Source organism: Gymnogyps californianus, chromosome 2, assembly GCF_018139145.2.
Source record: "Gymnogyps californianus isolate 813 chromosome 2, ASM1813914v2, whole genome shotgun sequence".
In the NCBI taxonomy this organism is placed as follows: Eukaryota; Metazoa; Chordata; class Aves; order Accipitriformes; family Cathartidae; genus Gymnogyps; species Gymnogyps californianus.
In genome coordinates, this window is record NC_059472.1 from 4,096,387 (window position 1) to 4,109,441 (window position 13,055).

The following is a 13,055-nucleotide window of genomic DNA, read 5'->3' on the forward strand; positions in this document are numbered from 1 at the left end:
AATCTTGATTTTTTTTTCATTTATGCATAGAAAAGAAAAATCAATTTAGAAATATTCTACTCCACAAGACATTGTGTTCCGATCCATTGTTCTGAAGTTCGATCTTAATAAACATTTCAGTAAGAGTTGGTGGCTCGCGTTCCTGTGTTGTTTGTAGGGAACGTGAGTCGAGGCACGCGTCCTTTCTGTGATGCGCCTGCGGGGCTGGCAGCGATGTAGGCTCCCTGCTACAGGCTGAACACCGCTGCCGCTTCTCCTTGTCCCTAAGCTGTACGAGACAAATAATACTCACCTGCTTCCCAAAACTTAATTAATATTTCTAAAAACGCTACTACCAAACATGAGCTGACAAAAGAACAAGTGTTACAATTCACAAACACTTGATAAACTCAGCTGACGCTTGCAAGGTTCAGGTGTAACAAAGGAGGGAGCACAGATGGAGGCACAAGCTGGTGACGCCTGGGAGAGGCGTATGTCCCCGGCTGCCGACTCTGCTCTTGCCCTGGTTGCTCTGACCCATTCCCAGGAGGAGGCGAGGGGTGGTGGCTGTCACCTGCTAAGCCAGCAAAATCCGTCGTCTCTTGTGCCATCACCAAGAGCGCTGCCAGGGCCGAGGGGCTGTAGGTAGGGTCTTCCCTTCCAGTGGGTGGCAGGCGGCTTTGGCTCTTGCCGTTACGGCAGGGAGGGGCTCATCCCTCCTTTGCCAGCACATCGGCCTTTTCCCACTCCTCTGCCTTACCCTGTGGTGTGGGATCCCTCTGCATGGGAGGCCCTGGGAGCGTTTCAGGAGGAAATAAGCATAACCATAAGCAGCTTCCAAAGAAACCAGTTCACATGCAAACTGATTAACCGCTTGGGCCATTGCGAGTGACAAGAGAGGGGAAAGCCGGAGGGACCTCTGTATCAGATTATAAACGCCAGCTGACAGGGTTAAACTTGCAGTGTGAAGAACTCAGTTGTCCGGCTTTGATTTCTAGCAGTTTACTTGACTGATTTGATCTGTGACTTCTCCTGAAGGCACTTCTTCAGAATCAGTATCAGCAGCTCAGAGAAGTCAATGCCTATGCAGCATTTGGTTCATTTTTGACTGAACCCAGCTCAGCTGCGCTCTTTTCTCACTGGACCTGAGGTTAAGGAAGAAGTGAAAACATAAAGCACAATAAATCTGACTTTTGGCCTGGGCTATGAACTTGCTTTTTCACCAGCACCAAGGGGAGAGTGTGGACTCTGACTCACCGGGGAAGGAGCCACTCCAAATACCTACAGAAGACCCAGAGGAGGGCTGTGCTGGTTTTGGCTGGGATAGAGCGAATTTTCTTCACAGTAGCTAGTACAGGGCTACTATGAAGTATGGGGGAGTGAGCAAGTGGCTGTGTGGTGCTTAGTTGCTGGCTGGGGTTAAACCACCACAAGGGCAAGAGCCTCCCCTCGCCCCATTTCGCTCAGCAGAGCCCTGGGTGCTTGTCCTCACCATGGGGGACTCCAAACACCTGGCAGAGCCTGAAGTGAAGTGGGGATTAAGCGGCAGGGACTGTCCTACATCCCTGTCCTCTCCTGGCACAATTAAAAGTGAAGAGGCCAAAGGGATGTGAAAGCAGCAAAGAAATAAACCTGAACCTCCCTGGGCTGAGTCTTGCAAGGCATGACGCTGAGCATCTCCTCCCAAGTACCCAGGCATCAGCACTATCCCATGTGCCAAGAGAGGGGGAGGACAGGGCAGCCCTCTCCATCCTTTCCAGTGCTGCAGCAGGATGCGGCCGGGGGAGAGCAGTGGGAAGCAGAAACCTCCCTGGTGCTGTTGTTCCTGCAGGGTGATCCCCAGCAAGGAGGAGAGGTGAGAAAGCATATTGCTTGGCTCTGGAGACATCCCAGACCTGGCAGCAGGACACAGCAATCGCCAGCCAGGGGCACTGGGTCCTCCTAGGGGTGGGAGCAGGGTGCCAGGTCTGGGCTGGCCGGAGCATGCCAAGGAAGGGGTGAGGACAGAGGACCTGCGTCACTCCCCGAGCTATTGTTTGAGTTAAATGCAGCTGTTACAAAATAGCTCGCAGTGGCCTTGGTGTGGCTGGGAACAGCTCGAAGAGGAGCCTGCCCCAGCGCTGCCCCCGCTTTCCAGTCTGGACTGAAGATGGAACAACCAGCAAACCATTATCTCCACCCCCCCAGCCCCAATCTGCCCCAGTGGGGTCGGTTCCTGCATCCCTCAGGCTTTGCAGCAGTCGGGGTGGCATCTCTCCCATCCTTGGGGGGTGGGTGCCATACGATCCCCACATCCATCACCAGCCCTCAACACTGGAAGGGGAGGTAACGCTGCCTGGTGCCAAGGGCTATTGTTAGGTATTTACAGAGGAAAACCAATGGCTGCTTGTCACCGCCTCTGCGTGGCTGCTGCTGCTGCATGCAGGCTCTGCTGAGCCCTGCAGGATCAGGCCCTATTGTGCACACTGTGTGGTTGCCCCCACGCAGGCACCAGGCAGAGCTGAGACCTCGTGCACTCCCAGACCCCCGCTACTGCCCGCTCCCCAGCAGCTCCAGCCTTGCTGCATGACACACTCATGAGCACAGAGTTCACTGGGAACACATGGGATGTGCCTGTGGGGTGTCACCATCTTCCAGGTGGTGACACCACAGACACACACACCTTCGAGTTGGGGTCCCATGTGGTGGGCAACCCTTCACACCCTGAAAAGGGGCAGGGGGCAGCCACCCGGCAGGGAACCGGTCCTGGAGGGCCACAGCGATGAAAGGGGAGTTGCAGCAGGACAGTGGCCCAAATCCTAGGGCCAAGGGTGGTGGGCAGCTGCCGCTCCAGCTCCCAGCCCCAAGCAGGCAGCGTTTGCCTCCTTTTCTGGGCCTGGGAGGCTGCACTGGTGCCAAGTGGCATTTCTGCAGCCTCCTCCCTGTCCTGACACCTGGGGTGGCACGAAGGCCACCCACCTGCTGCTGAGAGCAGGGGGACCTGTGCCGAAGCACTGGGGTAAAGCACCGTGGAGGGGGAAGCCAGACACCAGGGGGAAATCCTGCAGCTTACATCCTACCTCATCCTCGGCCCCCCAAATGGCAGCTGGGACCCGCAGCAATGCCACGCAGCAAATGATAGCCCCCACCATGGGGTGTGCTGGGTCCCTGGGCAGTCGTGGAGAGAGGGCTGGGAACACAGCAGCTGAAATGGATGTGGAAAGAGCAACAGAGGTAAGTAATTCATGGCAGAGGGGTGAGGCTGGCTTTTTGCTTCACTCGCTTTAAAAGGCTGACAGCGAAAGGCAGGATTCAATCCGTACTGATGGAAAAAGGGGCCTAGTCCTACAAACAGACCCACAGCAGCTCATGAACGCAGGCTGGAAGGCAGAGGAAGGGACTGTTTCCTACCTCACTGTGTGGCCCCGTCGGGGAAATCACAGCCAGCACAAGACAGCCTGAATTTCCAAGCAGCTCCCATCTCCGCAGCCGGGTTATTTCTAGAAGCAAACACTGCCATCACTTGGTTCGAATCATAGAATATCTCAAGTTGGAAGGGACCCATAAGGATCATCGAGTCCAACTCCCTGCTCCTCACAGGACTGCCTAAAACAACCATATGACTAAGAGCGTCATCCAGATGCTCCTTGAACTCTGACAGGCTTGGTGCCATGACTTTCCCTGGGCAGCCTGTTGCAGTGACTGACCACCCTCTCAGTGAAAAACCTTTTCCTAATGTCCAATCTGAACTTCCCCTGACGCAGCTTCATTCCGTTTCCTCGTGTCCTGGTCACCAGAGAGAGGAGATCAGCACCTCCCCCTCCACTGCCCCCCTTGAGGAAGCTGTAGCCTGCGATGAGGTCACCCCTCAGCCTTCTCTCCTCCAAGCTGAACAAGACAAGTGACCTCAGCCGCTCTTCAGAAGTCTTGCCCTCGAGACCTTTCACCATCTTGGTCGCCCTCCTCTGGACACACTCTTAGTAGTTTGATGTCCTTCTTATATTCAGGCGACAAAACTGCACACAATACTTGAGGTGAGGCCACACCAGTGCAGTGCAGAGTGGGACAATCACTCCCCTCGACCAGCTAGCTATGCTGTGCTTGATGCACCCCAGGACACAGCTGGCCCTTTTGGCTGCCAGGGCACACTCTTGACTCATATTCAACTTGCCACCAACCCAAACCCTCGGATCTCTTCCCGCAGGGCTGCTCTCTGTAGTTCTCCCGTGTCACCTGTCCTTGCTTCCAATGTCCGTACACTTTCCTTTTCCGCCTAAGTTCTAGAAGAAGATCCCTGCTCAGCCGAGCAGGCCTTCTGCCCCGCTTGCTTGACTTCTGACACTTTGGAATTGCCTGCTCCTGCGCTCTTAAGAGAGAGATGGCTTTTAAAAAGTGACCAGCATTCATGGACCGCAATACCTTCAAAAGCAGATTCCCAGGGGACCTTACTAACTAGCTCCTTCAGCAGCCCGAGGTCTGCTCTCCCCATATTCAGTGTCGAAGTTTTGCTGGCAGTTTTGCTCCTATCAGTCACCAACGATTTGAAACTCAACTACTTCGTGGTCACTGTGACCGAGACAGCCACCAATCACCACCTTGCCCATGAGTCCCTCTCTGTTTACAAACACCAAATCTAGGAGGGCACCTTTCCTAGTCGGCTCCCTTAGTACCTGCACCAAGAAGTTACCTTCACCGTGCTGCAGAAATTTCATGGACCTGTTCATGTCCACTGTATGATATTCCCTGTTGATGTCTGGGAAGTTACAATCACCCATAAGGACAGGGGCACCTGATCTAGAGAGATCCCTTAATTAATTCATCAGTGTCGTCATCCTAGCTGGGTGGGTACTCGATAGTAGACTCCCACAACATCTGCTTTATTTGCTTTCCCCTTCATCCTTACCCAGGGGCTCTCAACTGTGTCGTCGCCAACTGTAAGCACCATACAGTCCAAGCCCTCCCTTACATACAGCGGCACCTCTCCCCCATGCCTCGCCGGCCCTGCCTATCGCTCCTGAAGAGCCTATAAGCGTCCATCATGGCACACCAGTCACAGGACTCATCCCACCAGGTTTTGCTTATGCCAGTGATGTCACAGCTCCAGGACTGGGCCAGAGCTTCTAGGTGCTCTCTATTCCTCATCCTGCGTGCATTAGTATAAAGACATTTCAAGTGTGCTCCAGTGTACTCAGGACATCGTGGAGCACACTGAAGGACCTTGCTAGCACACTGTCTCTCAAACATTGGGGTGCCACCCCCAGGCTTAATCTCTAGCGAGCCTGGTTGTATCCCTTTCCCCCTTCAAATCTAGTTTAAAGCTCTTTCGATCAGCCCTGCTAACAACTCCTGCACAAAGATCCTTTTCCCCCTTTGAGACAGGTGTACCCTGTCTGTCGCCAGCAGGCCCAGTGTTGGGTAGATCAACCCATGATCAAAAAAACCAAAATTCTGTTGGTGACACCAGTCATGGAGCTGGGTATTGACCTGCTGGGTCTTCCTGTTTCTTCCCTCATCATTCCCTGCAACTGGAAGGATAGAGGAGAACACTGCTTGTGCTCCTGATCCTTTAACCAGTCATCCCAAGGCCCTGAAGTCTCTCTTGACTGCCCTGGGACTTTTCATCACAACTTCATCGCTGTCTACCTGAAAAAGCAATAATGGATAATAATCCAAGGGCCGTACCAGGGCAGGAAGTTTTCTTATCACATCTTTAACCCAGGCCCCAGGGAGGCAGCAGACTTCCCTAAGAAGTGGGTCCAGTTGGCATATTGGGCCTTCTGTTCCCCTCAGAAGAGAGTCTCCTATGACAATGACCCGTCTTTTTTAGTTTATATGAAAGTTGTTTTGACGCAGAGTATAAGCTGACTTAACCTTGGTGACACCTCCAACCTCGATGAGCCATCATCCTTGTCATTGTTCGGTTCCACTTGCAGCGCCTCGTACCTATTATGCAGGGGCACCTGGGAAGGTGGGGGAGTCACAGAGGAGATGCGCCTGCTGTGCCAGGCAGGAACTTGTCGCCATTGCCCCTATGCCTTAAGTCACTGCGTTCTGCCGGGTGGGGAGAGGATAGGGAATCCTCCGCATCATGTGTCCTGTCTGCCCGACAGGCCTGTCCCAGGGATGGTAGGGTGCGGTTCCAGTAGTCAGTCAGTCTCTCGGACTCTCTGATACTCCTCAGCCTCCTCACCTCCTCCCGGAGCTCTGCCACTAAGCGGAGGAGTTCCTCTCCCTGGGCGCACCTCCCACAGGGGTGCTCACTGCTGCCGTCCCGTACTGGCACAAGAGCAGGGCACACCCTGCAGCCTGACACCTGGCTGGCACCGTGTTCCCACCGGAGCTCTGGCTGGGCAGCTGCGTCAGTCAGGGCAGGTGCAGAGCTTAGGGAGGACGTGGCTGCCTGCCGGGTGGATACTGTTGCTCCCTGGTTGAGCCGGCAGAGTTACAGCACCCTTCCTACGCACCAACTGCTGCGCGAACTGAGGCAGAGGAGAAGGGGAAGGTGGCACAAGCTGGACTCGGGGAGGACCTGGCCAGAGGTTCACGTGGAGGCTGACTCCAACAGCAGCTCAGCATTAGGGCAAGAGAGGGATTGAGTGTGCTCAGACCGGTCACTTCTTACTGCCTCTCTTCTCCTGCAAGGGGTATCTTACTGCTTGGAAGGACATTATCCCTTCTCTGGGAGGCCATTACTTGGAGACAGGCAGAGAGGAGCTAAAAGCTCTCTGAGCAAGGGAAAAGAGAACAGACTGGCAGGATGCAGGGGCTCTGTCTGATCGATCAATAAATTTAATAAATTCATAAATATTTCTAAAACTTCTGTTTTCTATTCATGTAGCAACCTCTAAATACTGTTTGGAGAGAGAGACAATTTCAGGTAGAGCATAAAACTTTCCCACTGTTCGTCAGCCTGTTTTGAGCCCTGACAATCTGCTTTTTAACTGAAACGCTCAAAAAAAGGTTTACAAAATCCTAAGCCATCGAGCACTAGTATTTATAGTGTCGCGATTTGCAGGAGTCCTTGCTATGGGCCAACACAGCATCATGCTAAGCATTACATGAGCACAACCAGAACATGGTCTCTGCCGCAAACAGCTTACCCCAGGGTGAAACAACAGCCAGACAGAGAGATGAGGACACAGAAGTCACGAGCCAGCATCAATCCGCAGGATCAGTGCGGGCCGCACACCGGCAACTAGACCTGGCAAGCTCTTAGGAGGCATCGTGGCAAAGAGCAGCTCTGAGGACCGCGAGGGATCCGAGGATCCCTTCCCCTGTGCCTTCCCACCACAAAGGGGCCCACGGGAAGTAACTGAAAATCCACTGAAAGCTGAACAAAACCCCGCAGCGCTGTTCCTGCAGGTTCGTTTCCACAGCTGGAATGCTGGAGCAAAGCTGAAATGGTAAGTGAACACATACCTGAGCTTTCTCGTCCCACTGGGAGAGACAAACCAACATGCCACTGTGCTCGAGTCAGTTGAATTGGTATTGCTGGTCCTCCTGCTCTTGGGGATGGGTTAGTTTTCTTGAAGGATCTTTGTATTTCATGGTTTTATCTGATGTGGTTAAACTCTTCTCCTATATACTGGTGTTGAACAGCTGGTATTAAAGAAAGCAGTGTTTTTAAAAAGGAGACAACTACTCAATAAATTATGTTCCTATTCAATAAATTACTTTGGAGTCTTTTATCAATAAAAGAATTTACAAGCATAAAAATGGACATTTGCTAGTTTTGTCATCTGACATTGTCACAAGCTGGGTACGAACCAGTTGAGAAAGCAAAACCAGGTTTGAAAAGTCTGGCAGGAATGAAAATCAATAAAGGCAATGACAGGCAGGTGGCAGCTTGGTGTAGCTGGGTTCATCTCCGCAGGAAGTGAAATTTCATTAACAGCGCTTGTGGCTCTGTACAGAGAAATCTTTTAATTCAGTAAATAATTCATTTCACTTACCACCACCAGCCAGACAGCTGCCAGGGGAGGGAAAAAAGGAACCTGAAAGTTACAGACGAGGGGCTCAAAGGAGAACACGTTACCAGCAGAAGCTGGTTTTAGAAAGGAGAATATGTAGAGAGAAAAACCCAGGCAATTGTTCTCCATAGTACACAGCCAGGATGCAAGTCAGTGCTAAAAATCATCATTCTTGTACTGTGTATCGCGTTACACAGGAAAAAGAACAAAGTACAAAGAGAGACCAGAGTATCAATATAGTGTTTAATATTCTTAAATTGGGGGGGGGGGGGGGTCTAAAAAGGTAAAATTTCAGTTACCATCTTATGATAAAATCTTTCATCAGCACATTGAAAGAGTTAGAAATATTACATGGAGTATATTTCCAGTAGTTTACAATTCTATTAGGCCTACACTGTTTTATATTTATTAACAAAAGTAGCAGCCCATTTTTTCCTTCTGTTTACAATATTTTAAATATTGTATTCCACCTTACTCAGCACTGATACAGATGAAACTATTCTGCATAGATCTATTGTTTTACTTGTAGGTAGTTGTCATCAATGGAAAGAACAATGATGTACATCAGGAAGCGATTAGGGAACGCTGCTCAAGAGAATCCTCTAGACTGCAATCCGATGATGCTCGCTTCAGTAACTAAGGAGTGGTTTGACGACTCTGCAGTACTTAAAAATTAAGCAGGTTCTACACAAAATAACAGCAGTTCCTCTGATTACAGGAACAGCAACTGAAGGGAGGAGGGGCAGAGGTTTGTTTGCACAGCAACTGAAAGGTTGCTTCCAAAAGCAAGTATAATATATACGGAAATTAAATTAAGTGCTTCAGATGAAAAAAAAAAAAAACAAACCATCAGTTTCACAAACTGTTACAAATGCCAAGTGCTGTACAGTGGTTTTAAAGGAAAAACAAGTTTAAAAAGTAAAACAGTCATTAAGAATATCCAAGTATCTTGTTTCACCAGCAGGAAGCTTTCAGTGCTATCAGGGAGAGCCTGTCTGTGTCTACATTTTAAATAACACAGCACCATAAATATCCATACGGGGTAATGGACAGTCTTCCCAGCTAAATCTAGCTGCTAGTTCAGAAGGATACTCAGCATTTACAGTAACCCCATAAATCCAACAAATGCACTAGTTTTTTTTCTTGTCAGTGACCATTTCCAGTTGTTACAGGCTGTAAAGACAGTACAGAATCCCACTTTTCAGGCAACCCATGCACTGCCCAAAAAGAGCTCCAGTGGAATTATTGAGCTGGCTTCGGCTCTCTCAATGCAATCTGCACCACGCAGTCTGGCCTATAACCCTGACCCTTCACAACATCACATGTCAAGTTTAAAGCCAGCGACTCCTCTATTCACATTTCCGTTTCTTTGTCAAACCTGCAGGAGCAGTACAAGGTGCGAGGAGAGATTCACTTCTATTTCAATTTTCTACAACAATGTAGGGACTAAAATAATTCAATAAATACAAAACAATAACACTGACAGGTGGTTGAAATATATGCAAAATTCTGGAGTAAACACAGCCTGAGGTCTTCACTTTTTTCCGGCACAGGTAGACATATTTTGAATAGCTTAACTATTCAGCTTTCCAAATGGCAATCTTCCCTTCCTCCTTTCCAGAGCCGCTGAGGACGTATCTGTCCTCTGCTGAGCACAGCGCCTTTACTGTATCGGCATGACCAACTAACTCTTTCTCCACACTCTTCTTCTCAGCACTGATCACATAGATCTTCCCTTTGCTTTTGCCTTGCGATCTTCCACTGCTGCCAACCCACAGCTGGAGTAAAAACAAAACCAAACCACAATCATTTTTACTACTTTACATTTCAGTCTAGGACACAGTTGAGGAGTTTTACATGCCACATCATTGATACAGTGAGGGTTCTCTCTTGCTAGGCTGGAAAAGGGAAACAGTGAAAATTTCCTCTATATATATGTATCTGTTGGAGTTCATGTCTATCTCCCTCTCAGACTCCCCGATACTCCTCAGCCTCCTCACCTCCTCCCGGAGCTCTGCCACTAGGCGGAAGAGTTCCTCTCCCTTGGCGCACCTCCCACAGGGGTGCTCACTGCTGCCGTCCCGTACTGGCACAAGAGCAGGGCACACCCTGCAGCCTGACACCTGGCTGGCACCATGTTCCCACCGGAGCTCTGTCTGGGCAGCTGCGTCAGTCGCGGCAGGTGCAGAGCTTAGAGAGGACGTGGCTGCCTGCCGGGTGGATACCGTTGCTCCCTGGTCGAGCCGGCTGAGTTACAGCACCCTTCCTACGCACCAACTGCTGCGCGAACTGCTGCGCTGCGGCCTGTTTGCCCACCCTGGTCACTAGCGCTCCCCGGGGGTTTCTTTTGTAGGTGTGAGGGGCACTTGGTTGCCATTGCTCCTGGCCCTGCCCAGGCCTCCTCAACCACTGTGGCGCAAGCGGCGGGCTCCTGGCGGGTCTCTCCACTCCCCTGAGGTTTCTCCTGTTCAGGAAACCTCCTTGTGCACTGCGCTGGAGTGCTCCGCTGCCGATCGTGCTGGCACCGGAGCTGCTCGCCTCAGCAACTCGACTTGCCTTTGGTTCCACAGACCCAGTGCAGAGAGTAAGACAGAAGGTGTCACTTTACCACTGTAAAAACCACAGCATGCTCGTATCTTGAGTGCTGTGTGCAGTTCTGCTCTCTGCACTGCAAGAGCAGAGAAAATCCAGGGAAGACTAACTAAAACTATCAAAAGGAACAGCTGCCATATGAGTAAAGATGGAAAAAGCCAGGACTCTGTAGGCTGGAGAGAAGGCAGCTAAGGAGGGATCACATTAAGGTTTACAAAAATCACAAAAGTGCAGAGAAGCAGAATGTAGAACCATTGTTCAACACATCCTGCAATTAGAGAAGTAAGGGACACATGTAGAAACCAGTAAGAGTTCAGTTTCACTTAGAAGAAAGTACTTCTCTGTACGTGGCTGGCAGTGAACTTCTGGAACTGCTGCTGCAGGAAACTGTGGTACCAGCAAGTTCAAAATGAAATCAGATCCACAGAGACTGGGTCCAAAAATAGATAATAAAAGACTGAGGCAGAGGTGTACACTTTAGTACCCCTAAACAAGAACCGTGGACAGTGAGGGAGCTTAAGGGGAATGGACTGCAGATAGAGGCCCAGTTCATACACTCTCCCTACATAGCATTGCGACTGCCACCATTAGAGCCAGAATACGGAGTCAGATGCACTTGGTCCAGCACAGCAGAAAACAGCTGTGGTCTTCTTGTGCATAGTTTTGTACAGAGTAAGTACTCACTGTCGTGTATTAGTAATGCTTGCCAGCCAGAAAGCATCCTATTTCAGATAGACACGTTATGCAATTGATTTTGTCTCAGGTTTCTTAAAGACAAATAATGGCTTGTTTGTAAAGCACTTAAAAGCAAGCCTGTGGCAGACAACGCTACCAATGTTGTTGTAAGCCTTTACCAGGCTGCGAGTTCATTCTCAGTAACTGTAATGCTGCGTAGATGAGGAGTATGGGTGCTCCAGCTACTACAACAGGCTCCAGACTCCTCGGACAACCGAGGCTGCCGAGCTGTTGGCAGGCTGAAAGATGGCACATTGAACACTCAGGTTCAGGAGATGGATCACACAGGGATATTTTCCAATTGTTCCTTTTATATCAATGAGTTGGACTACAATGTTAGTTAAGGTGGAGCTGAGTGAGGAATAAGTGGAAGAGAAAAGGAACAAAGTTCTTAAGTAGAACAAAAGAAAGCTTAATGGCTTGGGGTTCCCAAACAACCCTCTAACTCCCTTAAAACAGGGGTTAAATATATCCATCTCTACTTTGGGGAAGGATATCTCAAAAGGTTCTTCCATTTTAGTTCATAAATCTAACCAAGGGCAGAATACACAGAAAGCTTCCCTATTTCATGAGGCGCTTCATGAAAAAAGTCATTTTTGAGGAAGGAAGAAGGGAAAATCTGAGAAAAAGATTCAGAAAGTTGCTTTCCCAATAGATATATATTAGCTATTTATTTGCAAATTAACCCTAAACCTGTCCATGTGGTATCACAACTACAATCATATGCACAGCTACTGATACCATGCAGAAAGAGCAGGTACACAGCCTGAGGCCAATAATGACAGGGTCACAAAATGCTAAGGTAGGAAGTCATTGGCTCCTTTGGTCTCTGTTGAGTTAGGAATGTGGTAACTAAACAAGAAAAAGGTCATCTACAAAAATAGGCCAGCTAATTGGCATTTATTGTTTGTCTATTAACCTTTTCCAAGGCTTAGTCTTAGTAGCCCTGAGATTAAATATCAAGGGAGCTAAACTTTCAGTTTCTACTGTTCCCTGAAAACGTCAATGGCTAATAATAGTCACCACGCATTTAATTATTGACAAAGCTTTTGGCTTGATGTGCATTTTGGGGTATACCTGTAACAGTGAGTTGTGTTGGGCAGTCATTAGCTTCTCTGACTTCAAAGAGGAATCAACGTTTCAAACCAGTACGTATGCTCTACACCCAGTAAGGAAGCTAACCAGTGACAGCCCATGAGAGCTGCAAACAAGCAAAACTTTAGTGAAGAATTCCACAATAGGTAAAAACAGTCCAAATGTCTCTCACCTGATTTTTAACTCTTATCATACAAGTAATCTCAGAGCAATCTTGAAGATGAATCTTTTGAGGTGTACTTGAAAAGTCTTTGGTATTCCAAATATACAGGTCACTACTCCCTGAATACGACACCCACACTTCATCTCTCTAAAGCACAAAAAGATATGTTTAATGTGAGCACTGCTGACAGGAAGTATACTGCGGTAAGTAACTATGGCTTGTAATGCCACATAGTCATGCTTCCTTTAAACTCTATTAACAGTTTAAATGTAATACCTCAGGAAAGAGCTGGAAGCAGAGAAAATAGGAACACGCATTCTTCAGGTGATGCTCAATTTTCATCTGTAGTTGAAATTCATGAGTTGACACTACAAGTATGCAACTTCCAGTACCTTCAATATTAAAAATAAAGGGTTAGTAACAGAAGCAGCTACTTCCTGCATCTCCATAAACCATGGAGAAAAAAGGCAAAATAAAATGGATGCATCTAACAACTGTCGTGCTTCTCAATCAACAGTGAAATCTTTGAGGTACTTCTTCCT

The 13,055-nt window shown here is 49.0% G+C and overlaps 1 protein-coding gene across 1 annotated transcript in view; it reads right to left on the reverse strand.

Annotated features, from left to right (window-relative positions):
• Nucleotides 1–8,209: 8,209 nt before the first annotated feature.
• Nucleotides 8,210–13,055, reverse strand: part of DENND3 (DENN domain containing 3) — a 41,725-nt gene continuing 36,879 nt past the window's right edge. The window contains exons 21-23 of the mRNA XM_050892606.1: nucleotides 12,790–12,905; nucleotides 12,523–12,660; nucleotides 8,210–9,706 (exon numbers count right to left, since the gene is read on the reverse strand). Of these exons, the coding sequence (XP_050748563.1) occupies nucleotides 9,506–9,706; nucleotides 12,523–12,660; nucleotides 12,790–12,905 (455 nt within the window). The 3' untranslated portion in view covers nucleotides 8,210–9,505. The remainder of the gene's footprint in view (nucleotides 9,707–12,522; nucleotides 12,661–12,789; nucleotides 12,906–13,055) is intronic.